The sequence below is a fragment of the Haemorhous mexicanus genome, chromosome Z (assembly GCF_027477595.1).
Source record: "Haemorhous mexicanus isolate bHaeMex1 chromosome Z, bHaeMex1.pri, whole genome shotgun sequence".
Taxonomy (NCBI): domain Eukaryota; kingdom Metazoa; phylum Chordata; class Aves; order Passeriformes; family Fringillidae; genus Haemorhous; species Haemorhous mexicanus.
In genome coordinates, this window is record NC_082381.1 from 135,101 (window position 1) to 155,697 (window position 20,597).

The window sequence follows — 20,597 nt, forward strand, 5'->3', positions numbered from 1 at the left end:
GAATTCAGCTACAAAGAGCTTGGAAAGATTTTGCGTCTATTCAGGAGGCACATTTTTAATTTTCTGAGGAGCAAAAAATCCACAAGAAACTTCATATAGCTCCTTAGGTTTTGCTTAGCATATGTGATAAAACATTGATTGTTGCAGCTTGGTGACCCATGAAATTTGGGGGTTAGTTTTCTCTTCAGACCACAGCATATAATTATGCAAATAAAGAGCTGTCACTGATCTAGTGAAGTACTCTCTAACACATGCAATCCAAAATGGAACAGAAAAGTAAAATTTGTGGTATTATGATGATACAATGATAAATGACATCTCCTTTCAAGTTTTTCTAGAAGTACATTTTTCACACTTTGTCGAGTACATCAACATAATGTGGATGCACACACACATGCACATACACACACACACACACACACACATCCCTGTGAGATCAAGATATCCATGAATGCGTGCAGTCACACACACACACATGCATCCTTCCACTCTGTGAGATAGCTCTACCCTGGTGTATGAGGGATGTACACATTCTTGGCAGGTTATTTTTGGTTTGGTTGACTTGAGAATGGTGCAATATGTGGCTCCATGCAGTTTTAGATGTGACACTTTTAATTTGTACTTCTGAATGAAATTTCTAGAGGGGAAAATTACTCCACTACCCACAGTAAGTGATGTTTTTCAGAGACAGAGGAAAAATGCACATTTCCATGAAAAGCAGCAGCTTCTTCTGAGACTGGGAGAATCACACTGTGAGAACTGTAACTGGTACCAGTGCACTGCCATGTGTGTACAATGAAGATGAGGGATACCTTTGCTTCCCCCTGCCTTTTTTCTTTCTTTTACCACATAGCCCTATGGTGTTTGGGGGCCTGCTGGCTGTTTTCTGCTAGGAACATTTCTTTCTTGCTCTCCATTCTTGACAAAGAAGCACTGCTTTCATAGGTCCATGGCTTTAACGGCAGCATTTTGACTTGCACAATGGTGTGCAAACCTTTTGCGTGGCAAGGAGCTGGGAGTTTTCCTAGATCCTGTTATAGGGTCAGTTTTGTTGGTTTTCAGTTGTTTTCAGTTTGAGGGTTTGTTGTGTTTTTGGGCTTTTTTTCTGTTCACTTTTGTACTCGTATCTCCAAAGCAACCTAGGGAAGAGGGTGTTGCACCATGTCACACGTCAGGGAGCTTTCCTGTGATGAAACCAGATGGAGGTTGATATCAGATCTCTGTCTTCTAAAGACATCATGGCCTGAGGGGCTGGTGGTGTGCATCTTTAAAAACATCAGCCCAAAAGGAATAGGCTAAATCAACACTCAACCCTCCTTAGTGTGCTGCAGGATTACCATTGTCACCTTTCCATGCAACACTAATGTGGCGGCACATGCTGGGATGCTCCCACATCTTCCTCTCTTTCTGCAGACCATGTACCTTCTGCAGCTGAGGCTGCAAACACTGCCCCCTCCATCTCTAGCCCATGACCCCTGCAAAAGGCCCTCCCCAAAAAACTGATCAAATTTCTCTTGGTATAATTTTATGATTTCATGTTTCTGAACAGCTAAAGGGGAGAGGATGGCGGGGCCCACTTCCCTATGTAGCTTCCAATGGATGATGCGGGGTGTGCGGGGAGAAGCCCATGCTCATGTGGGCTGAGCCATAGAGCTGGACATTCAGCCCACTCCATGGAACAAATGAGCCTCATGCTCCTTACACCTTCCAGCCCCAACCCTGCAACCATATGGGGTCCTGTTTTCAACCACACTTGTCCCCCCTGCATGTATTCTGAGGTTGGTGGTGCTGCTGCCCATGCAGCCCCCACCCTACCCACCAGAGAGAGAGGGTCCCGTGGAGCTCAACGCAAGGACACAAAGTGTGCAAGAAGGAGAGAAGAGAGCATATTTATTTTTTGTTCATTGCAAGCAGAGCAGTATCAGTGGTGAGGATCCCCTCTGCTCTACAGCCCCCCCACAGGAGCGATAACGTGAGCTGGGCCCAGGGCACAGTAAAGAAAAATTTTTTAGAAAATGGAAAGCGTTACTGTAAAAATGTAGTTTGCTTCTCATCAACAGTTAAAAAAATAGATCTGCTTCTCCAATATTTGGGCATCCTAGAGAGTCCATCTCACTTCCACAGAGACGGAGAGTGGCAGGTCTTATGTGTGCACGTACAAACTTCCCTGGCCTCTGCACCTTCCCTGGCTGTGGGATGAAGCACAGACACCATGTAAACTCTTGTCCTGAACACACAGGGTCCAGGGGGCTGGCGTGGACACACACCTGGGGAGGGGGGGTTGTAGACCACCACCATGGGGGATCAGGCAGCAGCATCCTCTGACTGGGAGTGAGGACAGAGACCGGACACCACAGGAATCTGGGTGCAGTACTCTCACCTCAGCAACAGGTTCCCCTCCAGGAAGAAAATCTGCCAGGCACAGATACTGCACTTCCCTGCACATAGGTATGGCCCCTCCAGGGGTTTGCTCCAAGCACCCTTCCCCAATGGCAGAGCTCAAATGCACTGAGATGACAGGAAGCAGCAGCTGGGGAAGTGAAGCCCTGCTGCCAGTGTGTGCAGGTAGGGATGGATGTAAGCACTCTAGGTGCTCAGAGCCCCCCATCTGGAGGATTCAGGCCCAAACCTAGCTGGGTTTTCATTTACACCTCACTATGAGCACTTTCGCTTTTACTCTGTGGCAGAGAAGGGTACCCCTGCTTTGGCATTGTCTCATTTTAATGCTCCCCACCACCACTTCTGGCCCCCAGCTGTAGGATTAGACACACTGCATGAGGAGAGGGCAGGACTGGGTCCAAAACTCATGTCTGAGTGGAGCCTCCTTGCCACTAACAGCATCAGAGGCGAGGTGGGCATGGCCACTAAAGAAAGGATAACTTTAATTTAGTATTATCAACACCAAAGGAGCTTAATAAGAGTGCTTGCTCACTGGGCATGCTATCAAGCACATCTTTTCCCTTAGTTTTAGAGCAGAAAACCCACCTAAGACAACAGTAATGGCTACAGCCACACACCCTCTATGCATGGTGTGAAATCCCTACACAGAGTGCCCTGCTGGCCAACATTTGTCAGAGGGACTGGGAAAGTGAGGAGGAACCTGCGAGTTTAGGGAAAAGGGAATAATCATGGGATGGCAAGTCATTACAAACTCAGCATATGAAAATGGAAGCATTTTTGTGTTTAAAAAGAAAGAAAAAAAATGCAGTGTGTCCTTTTTTTTTTTTTTTTTGCTGTCATATTTCACAGTGTGATCCAGCCTGTTAATGAATAGGCATTTTTTAAAGCAGAACTTTCCCAAGGAAGAGAAGATCTACAGGTAACGCCGTTGATCTAGCAAGAGAAAATCTCTTCAGCAATCGAGCCTTTCTAGAATTCTGGGACAAACTTCTCGGACACTCTTGCCAGCAAAAAGTGAGAGAGTTAGAAGTCAATTCCACTTGGTCCCAGAGAAAGAGAAGGCTACTAGGTGTAAAATCATAGGCTGGTTAACACGTTTGAGTTAGGTCCATCTTTTAGAAGAGAGTAATTCGTATTTTGTTCTGTCTCAAAATAGAAGGAAGCTGCAAAATATCCTGCAGGCAATAGGACTGCAAAGAAGCTGTTAAATTCTGGCATCAGCTTGGTGCAGGGCTATGTCAGGGCAATTAGAGCTGCACCATGCTGCACTGTGCAGTACCACTGTCAGCCTTAATCTGCAGACAGATGGGCAGCACAAAATCCAAGTTACAGCCCACAGGAAGCACAACCAGTGAACCCATATTGCTTTGACAGTTGCACTCATCTAGAAATAATGCAAAACGCTATTTAGATGTATACATCACGACCCTGTGCTCTAGGAAGAAAACAATCTAATGAGGGGCTGGGAGACTCCTTGCAGAAAACAAGCAGCAAAGACATTGATGATGGTGGTGGGTTTTTTTCCTCCCCTCTTTTTAGAATTCTTCGTATTTTATCCTGTTGGAGCGCCTTGTTGGGGTTGGTTTCACCAAGCTGTTCTTCGCCTTTACAGCCTCACTGAAGAATTTGAAAACAGATGGGAAACTCTTCCAAGAAGTTAGTTCATGGCGTTCTGTACCTGCAAAACACAAAGGTGACAGTGTGACTAGGGGTCGTTCTCTGACTTGCCGGGTGTTCACAGGATAAATGCTCCGTAAAATGCAAAACTCACAGATGACACCCAGCTGCTACAGCTGGTCTGGAGGGAGCCTGGGAAGGGTCAGAGCTGTCCTGCTGCTGAGCTCTCAGGCAGCTGACAAGAACAACTGCACACACATGCACAAACATACACGCATGCACATGCACAGCCATCACATTACAATCAGAGATCCTCAGCACCTTTGGGACTTTATCTGGGAAAACAAGGTCCCAAAGCAATCTGCTAATAAAAGGTCATTGAAGCACTTCCCTTATCTGGCCTACCTTGGGAAAAAGAAAGTGTCTTCTTTTCAGACACACTTTATATTATTTATTTTTCATTTTATACTGCTTTTAGCCTGGCATATCTGCTTTCAAGTGAAAGAGAACACTTGATCTGAACTACATCTCATGCATCACGAAGACATCCTTTGTGCACCTGCTCCCACAGATAATATTGAGACAGTGAAGTAGACCTTTCCTGTTCATATCTTCCCTCTGCACACAAATTTACCTCTGTATTTTATTTTGGTGTATGCTTCTATTGTTTTGCAAGTGTCTTCCTCAACACATTTGCTTTATTTAAACAACCACACTCCCTCCTCCTTCTCCCCCACAACCAACCCCCAAAACAAAACCAAGACAATGGAGATAGGGAGCCTAGGGGTGTGAAAGAGTTGGGACCTCTTCCTGGGTAACCCAATTATGCAGAGATGCTGCCTAGTAGTCTTTGGATCCTGGGCCTCTGTTTGACACTTTAACATTGCTAATGATAATTCTTTAGTCTGTGATAGTAGGTCATTGCTATGGTTACTCTACAATGGTGCAACACTTCCCTTTCCCCTTCAGCTATTCGTTGAGACCCAGCAACCACATTTGTTGCCTAGCAACAGTTCTGTGACAGTATCACAATCTGAGGGTGACAACAATGAGGGACACAGTGGCCATAGCCTGGCAGGTGGAGAGGGATGCAGTCCAGGGTGGACGATGGTCCCTGCAGGACACAGGGTGGCCATCAGTACCTGGGGATATGGGATGGCTGCTCTGGCACGGCATTTGCTGCATACCTAGCTTCACATCCCTGTCAGGACTCTCTAGGTAGGCATCTATCCATGGAGCATCCTTGGTGGATCCACACACACCACCCCCTCCAGAAAGTCTTTGATGGAGGCACTACCTGCCATATTGCACATCCCTGCTTCCTCAAAGGCAGCCACCACAGAAGCAAAAAAATCCTCCAAAAAACCCTCTCTGGAAAGACACTACTTCTTACACCAGGAGATGTTTCGTACAAAGAGCATCCATGTCACGTGCACACACAGATTTTCCTCCCCGTCTTCATATTCATTGTACAGAGACAATTAATGACATATTCCAGAAATTTCCTGCATGGTCCTTTTATACAAATGCTTTCCACCTTTAAATTCACCTGTCATTGTAGAAATTCTCTTTGCTGAGAGGTAGTCCATCCTATCAAGTGCTGGACTTGGCAGTGCTGGGTTAAGTTGGGCTCCATGATCTCAAGGGTCCTGTCCAACATAAAAGTTTCTATAACTCTCTCCTGCAGGTGGCTTTCAATACAGATCACCTATCCCATCCCCTATAAGACATCTCATAGCAATACTCATCAAGACTTGTTCCCCACCCTGGAAACACAGAAGTGGCCCAACGCAGCAGGAGGATAAAGCTTCCCTTCTAGCAAAACCTGAAGCCTAACAGACACGTCCCTGAGGTTATGGCTTGGCTCGGTATACTATGACTGCCCACTGCCACCATGCACACAAAAGTCATCTACCAAAGCTGATTTTATGGAGGAATAGGCTGTCCTAACACACTGTAAGGACACTCCTGCATAGGGGTTTCACCTCCTTCCCACATGCCTGTCACAGCATATGGTGAACACCTCTTTGAGCCCTGAAGGCAAAACATCTTTCCATGTGGCTTTCTGGACCCTACCCAGACATCTCCCACACAAACACATCGTTCTCACTTCTGCCTGTCTGCATTCTCCGTCTTGACTGTAATAGTCCTCATAAATATCCACTGGATATTAAAATATAGGCTGTGAATACCATGGTTTTTTTTTCCCCTTCCTTCCTTTTTCATCTACAACCTTCCTCCTCTGTAAAAGGGTCATCCAGAAACAAAAATTGACAAAACAAAAACAAAACGAAAAAAAAGAGTAAGTTTCTGAAACCTCCCTGTGTCTTTCTTCATCCTGCCTTCTCCCATGCACTTTCCTCATGTTCCCAAGAGAGTTCATGCTCACATTCACTAGTGTTACTGAAACTGATTAACCTACAGCTTTCCTGTGGCAACTCCTCTCAATCCACTCTTCTCAAAAACAATTCAAGCTTTGAGTCTAGAGGGACTCAATGATTCAACAGTCTAAAGCAATTTTAACACTCCCTATTTTCCTTTTCCTAGTAACAATCTTACTGGCAGATGAACAATTTCCCTGGTGATAAAATCACCACAATGGATATTTAGTTTCCAGGATTATGATGATTCTTTGCTTGATTAATATTGCAATAAGAAAAGCTTGCTAAGAATCTTCCTTGGACTTTTACAGTCATTTCTAAAGGTCAAATTTTGCCCTTATGTATTCACATTTAACTTCTAGTAAAGGGAGATCTCCAAAAATTTAATATTGCACACGCTGTGCATTTATGCCATTTATATACCAAAGGCTTGGAAAATTCAACCAAAGCAAGTGGAATTACATCCTAAGGGTGACAACAGATTTTGGCCATAAGATTATTGCCATAAGAGAAAAAATACCATTGACGACTGCAATCTCAATTGTGTATTTAGTAGTACACAGATCTAAATTAAATGCATGAACAGCCATCTATTTTTTAATAGAAAGAATAATTTTTAAGAGACAGACGATAAGAAGGAGTTGTTTTAAAGCCAAGGTCCTCCAAGATATATATTCTTAGTGCTCACTAATTTCAACAGCCATGATGATAAACCATGATTCAATATATTGTATTAATTGATGGGCTGCTACACAGCATGCAGTGATTACAGATATTAATTCTTTAAAAAATCTTAGGAGCATGTGGCATGGAAAAGATATAAAAACCCTGTTAAGTGCGGGAAACAGTTAGAATACTCTAAAATATGCAAAGGCTACAACTGCAGAAGAAAAAAATATAAATTCCTCCTAGTCTCAGCTCCACTGAGATAAATAACAGAAACGTCAAAAGCAAACCAGCCTCCCACTTGCCAGCATGGAGAGATATAGAAAGAAATGAATATATATTTTAACACATGCATAACACCATTGGAAAGGAGCTCCAAAGAGATGGTGGAATCAATAATGTGTGAGGTGAAACGAGTAATGACAGTAACAGAGTGAACAAGTTTCAGAATCAATTTACCAAGCGCCACAAAGAAATATATAATTAGAAATAACGAAGACTTGACAATACAGTTGTTGATACAAAAAATCAGGTAAGGGAATACTTTTAAAAATTTAATATCCAAATTATCAGGTCTGGATGACATGCATATGTGGGTCTTTGGGGAATCAGTTAATGAACTTGCTGGACTACTGGCAATTATTTCTGAGAATTCATGTACAATCAGGTAGGCACCAGAGGACTGGGGTGGAAATGAGAAGAAAAGAAATTTCTAATTTGAGAAAAGGAGGATTGATTGAAATTAACTACCACACATGAAATTAATGTCTGAATACCAGTAAAGAAAGAGATCAACATTATAAAAAAATTACAAGCACCTCTAGGATAACAGCAGACACAACAGGCTCAAATTGGACAAGAACAGATAAAACCCAAACTTTTTTGAATAACAAAAATCAGCAGGTGAGAGGCTTATCCACTGCTGTGTTTTCGACATAGGTCAACACTGCAACCTTGGGGCAGTGGGAACCAATGTAATCACTTAAAATGGATTATGACCCTCATCGCTCTAATGGGCTATGGTCACTCCTACCTCTCACTTGCAAATTAGTTGCTCTACGCCAGTCAAGGAACCCCCAAACTCTTGAGATCTACAGTAATGCAGGTCCCAAATGTGTGCTGCCATACCTGCACTGGCTGTAGCTGCCAGCAGCATGTCCCCCAGCAGCAGCAGTACACATTGCATCTCTACAGGGTCCAGACTCAGCATCTTGTCTCATATCTCATCTCATCCCATCCCATCTCACAGATGTCACGTTATCCCATTGTACATCATCTCAGACTCTAGAAAATGGGCACTGGCACACTTTTGGAGAAGTGGTTAAAGCACTTGAGAAAACAAATAATAAGTAGTAATATGGAGTTGAAAATATACCTATGAAGTCCCAGAAGGACTGGTATTTGGGATGAAGTCTTTTAAATGTGGTTATTAGTCATCTGAAAGAATACTGAGAATATAGATACTGAATATAGGAATAGAATATTGAATAGGAGATAGTACAAACATAAGAAGAAACAAAGAAATAATAATTAAAAGGGCAGCCTAAATGGGTAGGATAAACAGGGAAGAGGAAAAGCAAAGATTGAAACTGGGAATGGTGCCTGCAGGGGTGGTAATGTGTGAATGATCCTGATGGCCATTTGCACACACGCATGCAAAAGCACTTTCATGTCTTCCCTTTCCACTTCCACTCAGGAAAAGCAGCTCTTCACCTAGCAAGGCTGACAAATGCCTCCATCTGAAAGCAGAGTGTCTGGAGAGGGAAGAGCTCTGCAATCACCATAATTCGCTCTTGCAGAGCGATTACTGGCTGCGCAGGACAAAGGTGCCCTCCTACAGTGCCTGCCCACTGTGTCAGGCAAAAGCCTCCTCCCGCGGTGCTCAGAAGATGTACAGCACAATGATGGCCCCCCACCGCGTTTACAAGATGTGTGGGACAAAGGTTTCCTGCTGCACAGGAGCTGTGAGAGATCTTCATACATGCCTTAGTGCTGAAATATTTCTGCAGAGAAAAGTTTCCAGGTTGAAAAGCTTCTCTACAAATACTAGCCACAGGGCTGACCTCAGGTCTGCTTCTCTAAGTGACAGCTCTTGTTAAACAGTGCGGGCTTCAAAATGAATTAAGGGTGTTCCACGCCTTGGGGTTTAGTCCCCATTGGGATGGAGAATTCTGCTGCTCTTCAACAAGGTCTTGCTCAGCAGAGAGTTTGCTCCCTGTGATCATGATCTACACTGAGACCCTGTCATGCTGCAAAATGCCAATGCGAGTAGCTTAGCCATCTTGTCTGTAGACAGTGACAGAGGTTCCTTTTACATTTATGATTCAAGGCAGGTATCTAAAAGGCACTCAGTCTTATCAGAACTTGATTCAAATGGCTCAGAGGTTGAAATATAGACTTTTGTGGGCATTTGCAGGAACAGAAACACTTTAAACATTATTAAACATGAAAAGCAACGCAATTCATTTGTCCTTTACACGTGAACTAACATATAAGCCAACTCCATTTGACTGCATAGACAAGTATGACAGACCTTTCAGAAAGGGTTTTTTCTTTGAAAGTCATAAATCAATGGACATTTCCTTCTTTCTGTATCACATTATCCACATGCACATTGAAGCACTTTAATTCTTAGGTATTCACTTCTGCAATTCTGTAAGTCTGTAGCAACATAACAATACTGTCCAAATAAGCACTTAGGTGTGAATAAGAGATGCTACCTGTCTGTCCTGCATCCATCTTCCTGTATGCTAACAATTTACTTCTGTATCACAAAGCTATTTCTGAACAGGAATTTTAATTTTTTTACCCTCCAGTACATCAGATACTACCAAGTATGACATAACCACTTTCATTTGTAAGGTTTCTCTACTTAAAATTTCTTTATCCTGTTGATCTGTGTGGGAAGAAATTATTGCGTCTTTTTGACTGTTTTGGTCTACTGACATAAACACCCAGGTCTCAAACTCCAAAACAGAAGAAACTCTCAGAGCATCGCCAGTAAAGCTAATGGAAAAGGAGATTTAAAAAAAATACATCTTGCCTAAAATCATGCAATAGTTCTGACTAGGAAAATGAGAGCTTCAAGAAAAATTGTGAATGAGTTCATAAGCTAAAGAAGATTGAGATTCAATGACCTCAGGAGTTTTTAAGCACTTCTAGATGTCATAATGGTAAAAAAAGGTTAAAAATTTAGAAAAAATTAAGATACAAGCTAAATGCCAATTAATGAAATGAAAGCAGTAATTTCTGAGGGGACATAAAAAAACCCAATCTCAAAACAATCTCCAAACTTTGATGTGTTTACTTTGGCTAAGAAGTAATCATTTGTGTAGTCACAGACATGATAATAATCTGAAAGTGACTGGGTAGGGAAATGAATTCTTTGGAGAAACCATGAGGGAAGAAACAGAACAACCTGAAGACATGAAATACAGCTTATTAAGCGGGCTCAGACACACAATAAACTGGTTAAGACCCAATATAAGAAAAATCACGGCAATGCTGGAAACTAGACTATACGTACTAAAGACATTTTTTACTTAGTTATTATCTACTGTGATACAAAGCAGTTCTTATTTTTGTTGGACACATATTGTCTATAATAATCTTTACTGGGATGATGAAAACAGAGCAATTCTACCAAGAAAAAAGTTCACCTCTGAACTCCCACACTTGCAATTTGCTTTTCTTCCACTCCTTGTTTACAACACACCAACTTCCCACAAGAAGTGATTAAAAAAAAAAAAAAAAAATTTGCAAATTCCTCTTGTCCTCTGAGCAACAAGATGCAAAGATTCACACAAAAGCTCATTGCAAGCAAGGTCTGCAAAGTAGGAAAGAGGCAGGAGTCTAATATGACCATCATTATTTTCCATAACTTTTAATTTACTATTAAGGGCAGTCCTACGAGTACAGGTCATTTGTTTGCTCCTCTACATGTGAACTGGCCAAATAAGTGGAACTTGTAAGGTCATTCTCTCCTGAACACAGGTTACCAAAAGTTAGGCCATTTTCTGGTTCACCAGAGTCAAGCAATTTTCTTTTGAGTATATATTTAAAAAGGTAAAGATGGTGTCTGAACAACAGTCTCAGAGGCAGCAATTTCCAATGCAATAAATTTTTGCAGGAGAGCAAGCCATTTCCTTGAAGAAGAGATCCAGTAAAGATGTAGGCAATATTATGCAACCATAGATTTTAAAACTCATGTTAAAATGGTGTACCGTGCAGAGAGAAGAAGGTAGGGCTGGAAGTTATATTTATACTGATATATGTCTTCACCTCTCTACTGCTATCTTTATCCCCATCTCTATACAATCTTCATATACCTATCTCCATCTACATAGTATGTGCATCAACAAAACTGTCTGTCTATCTATCATTTATCTATCCCTCCATCTATTCATATCTGTAACTTCATCCTTACCATATGTAAAGACAAGCATAAAAATTCCTTACCTGACAAATGCGAGGTGGGATACTCAGGTTACATCCTACAGATATTTTTGGGCTAAGAACATGCCAATGGAAGGTGCAAGATCTCACCAATGGAAATTAGGAATAGGTTAGACAACCATGTCTTAGGAATATTATGGATATAGCTGGCCTCACCCCAGGCAATACGGACAAATTAAGTAACTTCCTGAGTTTCTTTCTATCCAACTTTGTCTCTTCTGTGACTTCATTTGCTTTATAAAAGCAACATCTAAAGCTGATTGTATTAGCAAGGTACTTCACAGTAGCTCTGAAGCATTTGAATAATACACGTTAGTGGGACAATTTATTAAATGCTCATGAATTTTTTCTATCATGAATTAGGAATAAAATCTATATAAAATTGCAAGCAAGAGCACAAATAAAGTAGGTAGCATTTGAAAACCATTATTTTCTCAGCTAGGAGAAAGGAAAAAAATTAGCTTTTAAATAAAGGAGGTTTTGACCTGCTCAGAACTCATCACTTTATGAGAGAACTTACAACCACAAGACTTCTTGGATGAAACCACTGAAAACCAACTGTTCAAGCCTTAAAGCTTCCACAGGTCATAAACCTGAAAAACACTAATATACCTGACAGATCTTAACACGCTGCAGCATGATGCAACCTGTCAGTTATACCCCCTTGTCCTTACTGCTTTGCAAAGACATGTCTAACACAGTTTTGTACGGAAGAAGTAATCATTATTGTGCTTTTGGAAATCAAGTGGCTCAGCCAAGGTGAGGAATGGACCTGAGCTCTGCTGAGCCCACAGCAGGAGCTCTGTTCATGCAGCAAGGCCGCTGATGACAACAAGCATACAGGTTTTATAAAATATATTTAAACTCATTTAAAACATTCCGCAGCAATTCCTACAAGTTACTTTAATCTTAAATACCCAAGGGCTGATTTTTAAATCTGAGTTTATTTCAAAATCCCACAGCTTTTTACTGCCCATGGGGCAGAGACCTGAAGGATACACACACTCTTGCTATCTTGTGAGAACTCTACTAATGCAAGAAATTCATCAGTCATACCAGGACAAGGGAAACAACCAGCTGCTTAGAAAATAGCTCCTCTTTGTAATGATATTTTATGATTATTTGTTTCTAAATAGTAATTATGCCATCAAACATCTGGATGTACCAGCAGCATGTGCATAAACGAACACAGTTTTGCACTTTCCAAAAACGCAGCAGCCAATGTAACACCATGGAAATGGCAATGCTGGCACCAACGAACAGCTAGGAAAGGCAGGAAAGCTTTAAAACAACATGTTAACATGACAGTAGAGACACCCCATCCACTAAAGATGTAAAAAGGTTCTTAATCACTAGCAGGATAAGCACATACTACTTGCCAATTTTGAAGTTTTGAACACAAGAACAAATTGCACTAAAGCAATTTTAAAATAAAGCAGCAGAATATAATTTTCTGTTCTTTCGCATCAGAAGCAGAGCTTGAAGACTGGTGTGGATGCTGACATAGGCAGCTGTGGAAGTAAATAAGGTCTTTTGAGGGACAGGAATGCCTGTGTCTAAGGAACAAGCTGCAATGAGAACATGCATGGGGCATGAAACACATAAACGCCCAGTGTGTTTTTATGATTTTAGTGAGAATCTGAATTCATACCTTGCAAGACTTTAATGAATACACTAACTCTCCTTTCCCACAGCAGAAAATGTTTATAATCTTCTACATAATAAATAGTTCAAAAGCATTTTTTCCTCCTGAATTTTTTACTTGGATTATAGTGTCCTGTTGTATCTGTGTAGACAAAAGAACTACAGTCAAACCAAGTCCAGAGTACTTTCATAGGTACAATGGTGTTCACTAACCCATCTGCTTCATCTTGGGACTACTGCCTCTGGCTGGCTCCAACCCAACCCGACTACTTCAACCTAACCTAACCTAACCTAACCTAACCTAACCTAACCTAACATTACTCAACACAATTAAACTCCTCCAATGTGCCACTGGCACCATTCATCTTCTCCCTAGTCCTGGAGCAGTCACAGAAAAGGCACTTCCCCTTGATTTGTCTTTGGAGGCTAATCCTCTGACAAGTAAAATGAAAATATCTCAAGAATCCAAGTGCTACCTCTACAGTGCCAACTTTGGTCCTGTGGGAAACCTAACTTCATCTGCACCTGATCCTCCCCTTCTGATGGCTGCACCTGCAGGATGGTGGAAATGGGGTTAGCAAATGGTGGGCTAAGAGGGGGCTGTTGACCTGCTTTCCTGCTTTTGCTGGACACCAACTTCAGGAGCCACCACCTGCCGCAAAGGATTCACCTCCTTACATCAAGAGGGGTGAAACTGAAGAGCCTAAATACAAGTGATCCTGAAAATCCCAATTCAGTCACTCACCACATCCTGAGGTATCTAAGTTCCACAAACACCTCAACTCCTGACCTTAAAGTTTGCACCTTATAATGAACTCACTTCTGTGCTTGCTCAGAAACACATCAGGCCTGGCAGTGAAAATACTCTCAAGGGTCTCAGGCAGATACAGTGTTTCCATGTCCCCTCTCCCCCTGTCCCATAATGCTAAGCAGGTGTCCAAGCCACAGCGACAGGAATGCCCTCTAATCTCCTTCCTAAGGCTTCACTTCAAATGAATCTCGTCCTACTCCTTGCCTGTTTTTCATCCACCTGGGACACCCGTTTCTCCAGAACACTTGTTTCTCCAGGAATCCAATTCTGAATTCTTCTTCTAAAACTTGCTCACCTGGTAGCTCTGCTTGAATTCATGCTCAGCGCCTGGCCTTGATCTTGTTCCATCTCATCCACACACTGATCCCAGCTATCCTGTTGTCATGGCCCACCAATTTCCACCTTCTTCTGACTTGGCTTCAGCCATTTCAGGAAGACCTCCTCTGCCTCATTGCTAGTGCACCCATCCAATTTCTCCTCACAAACACCTTTGTCTTCCAGCTGCTGACATCCAACACACCTTTCTTCTCCATGTTTTCCTGTGTCTTTAACAGCAAAAGATAGTCCCAGGTCTGACTGGCAAGTCAGACAAGTATTTGGCAAGTATTTAAAAAAGCTGAACACAAGATGACCCTGCTACCAAGATGTAGTGGTGAGGGCAGAAAAAGAGGACAAATCTGTAAAAATGCAGTTGCCCTACTCTGCAGAGAAATGAGATATTTATCTCCTAGGTGAGAATGATAGTTTCATGGGAAATTCAGGGCATTTTCTTATTGATTTAATGGAAAGGAAACATATCTGAGTTTGTAAAATGCCATGGGAGATGAAGCTGGGCCACCAGAATACAAACAACAAGAAGAAAATGGAGTAAAAAAACATGTTTGGGGAGTAAATAACAAATTCCTTCAAGTTTGATAAAATTCTAGTTATGCCAAGTAAGTATAAATAAATTTCTGGAAAAAAGAAATAAAAATTTGCAGATTTGAGGTGTGAATAACCCTTGTGCACTTGCAGTAAGTAATTTATAACTAACCATACCATACAAATTTTTCTCGTTTGCATTACACCAACTGCTGTCTATACATGTACATGTATTACATCCCCCCATCCTGTGCATCTAGGACTTATATGATCCACTTCCAGGAGTCTGCACAGCTGTACTAGTGATAAAAATGGTGAGAAGATGGTGCTGTTTCACCTGTGAATTTACACCAATATAGTGAGGATTAACTTTATTAGCATAACCTTTAATAGGTGTTGTTAATGAACATTCTTGAAGGAGACAAGTGACTGAACCCAGATGGTGGGATTTCATGGATAATAATGATTGTTGTGGGTCAAGTACACCTGTGCTGCAATCATAAAATTAATAACCTCTACAACAACAGCTTTACATACGTCTGTCTCAGAAGAGTGACACTTGTGTGACTCACAGCCTCTGGAGACACTATTTAAAATTTATACCAAATTTGAAGTGCAAAGATTTTTCTCTCTCACAAGTCGTGGTAATCAATATGGGTCTGCACCTACTACAGCCTGATGAGGTGAAGTGTGTGGCCAGGATTTTTGCACTGGGCAAAAAACACAGCTCATAAACATGGCTTTGCAAAAGAGATCTCCAGTGGCCCCGTTTCCACACCTGTGCTGTCAGAGCAAACAAAGAAGGAAATAATTTTTTGTAGGGGTACCATCCCTGCTTAGTGTTGCAAACTAAATTAATTGCATATTTGCCTCAGAACTACTTAGAAACTTGAGGGATTTTCGTACGACATCTGGATTTTAGGCGTCTGCACTCTAATTCATAACACATCAAGGCTTAATGCGGGATACTATGAAGCCCCTATATCACAGAAACTGGCAATTTAAGACTAAACACTAATTCAAAAAAGGCTCTGCAGGTGTGAATTACACTAAATTTAACTAAGCTTAATAATATCACACTTTCTGTGACTTAACCTCAGAGATGTCACTAGAGGGACTGTTTGAGATTAATGATCATAAAGCTGCGTTTCACTCCCTGCTTAATGCTCCTCCTTATTACAGCAGACGGCAGCTCTGCCTGGAAGTGCACAGTGCATGTGCCTCGCTTCCCACCTCTTCTGAACAGCACCACCCAAAATCAGTCATGGGTGATGCTCAGGATGCAAGGGCAGCAAGCCCGTCACGTGGCAAAGAGTTCAAGACAGGCATCAGGTGGGGGAGGCAGTGAAGTGAGGCACAGGCAGAGCGAAGCTAAAGGCAGGCATACGGCAGATAAGATGAGAAGGCATGTTGTGTGCTGGCATGCGCTGACCTCTGCCAGCAGCTCTCCTGACATCCCTGTCTACGGGAGTCAGACATGAACATCAGTGTGGGAGCTGGGTCTGCCAACAGTAGAAGGGAGTGAAATATTAAGCTCATATTAAGGAAAAAAAAACCACCCCAACCAAATAAATCCTTTAGAGCTGCGGATATTTACTATGGGTTTGCTTGTGTGACTGGTGGGGCCCCATTGCTGAGATCTGGCTGGAGAAAGCTCAGTGAGACCCAGCAGTCAGTAGGACGAGAACAGATACAGGTTTCTCCTGGAGAAACTGCAAACCATGTTCTGCTTTACAGCCACAGGGAAAACAATCCAGGACACAAAACAACTCAAAAATCAGAGTTTCTCTGAAAATCCAGTTTTAAACATCCAATTACTGAGTGGTAAGGTTTCCAACCATTCATTCCATTTAAATGCTACACTAACAAAATAAGCTTCATTTGGGAGACCATATTTATTTCAAAACAGGGACTTCACCATTACCCTTTAAAAAAATAATACAATAGATAACATCAAGCTCCAAAGCTGTATCTTAAAGCTGACACAGTCACTTTGATGCTGAAAAAACTATTTATGATTTCCTCACCAGCCAGAGGAAAAATAAACCCCCAAATATCCAAAGACAGAAAACAATGCATTTGCCTTGTATTTGCAAATGCAATTTTCACTTCAAAATACAATCCTGATCTAATAACTGATCTTTCCATGTGGAGTCTTCCAGCAGAACCAGTGCTGCTGAGACAGACTGCGGAAAAATCAAGAAAAATCCCTTGTGTCATGGTAGAGATGTGCCATGCTTTTAGTAGTTCTAAAGAAAATGACAGTTTCTTCTATCCAGAAAGATGGTTAAACCTTGGGAACTGCGAATAGAAACAGAAACTTCCAGGAAAGTATATTTGGAAGTGCAAGAGAGATGAAATATTTAAATGAGTTTCAAAATCTGGTGGTTCAGATTATTTTCTTTTTCTTACATCAAAAACCTCTGTTTTGTTTTTCCATAAAATTAGAACAAAAAAAAAAAGAAGTCTCAAGGTAGTTTCTCTCTGAAGAATCACTGAACTGGAGTTATGTCATCTTGCTTTAAAACTATTAGTTATTGCCATAGCTGGCCTACAAATATTACATTAAAAAAAAACATGAAGAAAATCACTTAAATACATTTAGGGAGTTCTTTTGTTGATGGCTCATGCATTTCTCTTAATACTTAGTACTTGCTGCTCCATTTTAGTTTAATTTGTCTAAACCACCATGGGTTGAATTTTTTCAAGCAATTTTAAAGCAAACTGTTGACACATTAGGGAAAGACTTCATTGTAAAAACAAGGATTGAGGCAGGAGCTGAAATTTGTCTAAATAAGACCAATATCAATATGCACAAATGCACAGACACCTAAAGTTTGACAGTCATTGCTCATATGTGAACACTTGAGGAAAACTTGTGCTGTGGCTGGAACACTTCCTGTTAGTCTGAGGATAAAGGAAACATTACAACCACAATATTAAATTGAGTCTATGAGTGACTAAAAAGCAAAGACCTTGACGTCAACATCATTCCCATATGTTTTATCTTGTTTTACAGTTCCAGAAAGACAAACACTTCACATCAGTGTCTCTGCAGCTGCGATTGTTATTTTCCAAATGAAGTTTTACAGTGCAAATATTCCCCATTCTCATGGGTTTCAGAATTGCTTTTCTAGATCTGCATTCAGACACACACTGAAAGCCTACAGGACTCCCACTGAGGAAGGACTGCTGAGGGGACAGGACATTGTAAATGCAGTTTGCTCTCCTTTGTGAAGCTGGAGAAAGTAGCAGCCAGGCAGCTCAGGAAACTTTGTGCCATGCTGAGGTCTGCACATCTCAGCATCTACAATGGGAAAATGGTTAGGAAAGGTCTGGGAGCAATGGGTGTGTCAAAAAGATTTGCTGCTTTTTATTGCAAAGAACTCACACCCCAAGGCAAACCTGATTCCACGCCAAAATGTCTTTAGCAAAACTGGACAGCAGCTCCCCTGCAGCCACAAGAGGCGCAGTGAAGCCTGCTCACCAAGGTCATGCCTTTTGCAGCTGCAGAAACCTTCACAGAGCCTTGGCATGAGGGACACCCTGTCCCATCCTGCACACTGACAAGGTGCTCCTTGGAAGAGAAATGGGGCATGTAAATCCACTTGCAGTAGAAACACCACATCTCATCTGGTACCATGGCAATAGGTGGATGCATCAGGATTTGCCCTGTAAGCCTAGGAGCAAGGATGCTGGTAGGAAACAAGTTTGCTACTGGTCTAAATTAAGAATAACCTCATCTATCATTTTTATATTTTCTGCCCAGGAGATACTAAAGATGTGCATTGAAGGAATTCTACTGCTCAACTTGTACAATGCTGACTGGGCTATACTTCTAAAGTGCATGTAAGTACTTAAATTATGTCTCACAACAAAAGAGATTCAATAAAAACTCCACAAAATCCCACAAGAAGACTGATAAAATAAATCTGGGACATACTTAACAAATCAACTAATTGCAACAGCTTTGGTATGGCCTGAGAAGTGCTGAAATCAAATGTTTCCTTATGACACCAATTACTTAAGGTGGATTTCTGAAGTATGAAAAACAGATTCTTTTAAATTGAGTTTTGTATCCCAAATGGATCACAGAGGAATTCTTATCTGACTTTTGTGTATAATGCAAGCAAGTCCTCTGTAGTTTGGGATCTCAACAGTTCCCTTTGTAAGAGCTTGTTTTCAGTTGTTTATAAATTTTGCCAAGCTAAGTATTTGGGATGAAAATTCTCAGGCTCTGTCTCTGCCTTAGGCTGATTATTACTATTTTTTTACATTTCAAGTGAGATGATTTAGTCACTTCAGGAAATAAGACTGAGGGAAAACATATTTTGGCCCTGCGGGGAGGAATAAAAGACGAAACAAACAAAAAAATTTAAAAAAGGCCTTACAAGAATTTTGCTGAGTAGCTCTTCTGTCTCTGTTCTTCACAGTTTGAAATTTGGAAGGTAAGGTCCCTGGTGTCCTTTTGCAATTCCCATGAAAAAACTGCCAGATTTTTGCCTAGTCACAAGCCTTTGTAAAAACTCATTTGCCTATGCTCAGCACAGAGTCCCCAGCATCTGAAAGTCTAAGTGGCCAAAGATTTCTCTGAAGATGCTGTTTGCCCAGAGTTGACAGGGCTAAGCCAGACTTTTTTTTGCCACTGCTGCTCCCAGTTGTTGCACTCTAATGTGGCATCAGACACAGGAACTAAGTGCAGACAGCACTCCGTCCTGGGCTCCAAATGCAGGCAGAACAAGGGGAGAAGGGGAAAAAAGCAGTCGAATGTAAACAGAGAGATCTAGTCCCTGGGGAGCAGGGTGAGTGAATCAAGACATGAGGCTGACTGTGTAAAAAGATCAAAGAGAAGTGGCATAGGAACACCAAGAAAGGTGAAGAGAACACCTCTGCAGGAGAAGGAAAAACCTTGAAAAGCAGGGAACTGGCTGCAAAGACAGGTTATGAGGCAGACCTGAGAGACAGCAGACAGTCTGGACACAGCAGGGACAGGTGAGCAGACATGGAGGGGAGGAGAGGCACAGTGGCACATGACTGTCATGACTCTCCAAACTAGGTGTCCTGGTTCAGGGCAAATTTGGGAGAGAACCCCCAAAGGGCCCCCCTAGGAAATCGGATTCTACCACCCCTCCCCCAACCGGTCCAGGAGAAAATACTTCCTTGGAGAAAAGTGGAAAAAAACTGTTTATTAAACAAGAAAACTTAAACAATAAAACCCCTTGCTGCTCCAAAGGAGATGACAAACCCAGCAAGTCCCCTCCCCAGATTCCAGTTCAGCTCACTCAGTCCCTCATCAGTCCCTCCGGTGCTGGAAATGCCGTGGCCCAGGCCCGGCCCGGCCCACCGATGCGAGCTGCTGGTGCTCTTATGGCTGTTCAGTCCAGAGCAGGTGTGAACAGGTCCAGAGAAAGGGGAAAAAGGAAAAAAAAGTACACTCCAGGGAACTTCTTTGCCTCAGCTAGCTAAACTAACTAAAAAGCAAGAAAAAAAAGAGCCCTGTCCCGCCGTCTGTTCATCCGCAGACAACGCAGTCCAGGAGCAGGAATGTGTAGGAGTGGGTTCAGTATCTGAAAACAAACTGTGCACCTCCTCTCCCCCCCTCAATCCTTGGAGCAAGTCTTAAAGGTGCAAAACTTACTATTCAGTGTGGGAGGAGACCCTAGGGACAATGGGGTGGAGATGCCTTGGGAGGGCACTCCGCTGTAGGTGTCCGTCAACTATGGCTCCCTCCCAAAGATCTAGAAGGTTCTGTAGTTCCCCTT

At 42.0% G+C, this 20,597-nt stretch overlaps 1 protein-coding gene across 7 annotated transcripts in view; it reads right to left on the reverse strand.

Annotated features, from left to right (window-relative positions):
• Nucleotides 1–1,873: 1,873 nt before the first annotated feature.
• ARB2A (ARB2 cotranscriptional regulator A) overlaps nucleotides 1,874–20,597 on the reverse strand; it is a 255,332-nt gene continuing 236,608 nt past the window's right edge. For all 7 annotated transcript variants that reach the window (XM_059873455.1, XM_059873457.1, XM_059873456.1 and 4 more), the window contains one exon: nucleotides 1,874–4,078. In XM_059873455.1, coding sequence (XP_059729438.1) covers nucleotides 3,936–4,078 — 143 coding nt within the window. In that variant the 3' untranslated portion in view covers nucleotides 1,874–3,935. The remainder of the gene's footprint in view (nucleotides 4,079–20,597) is intronic.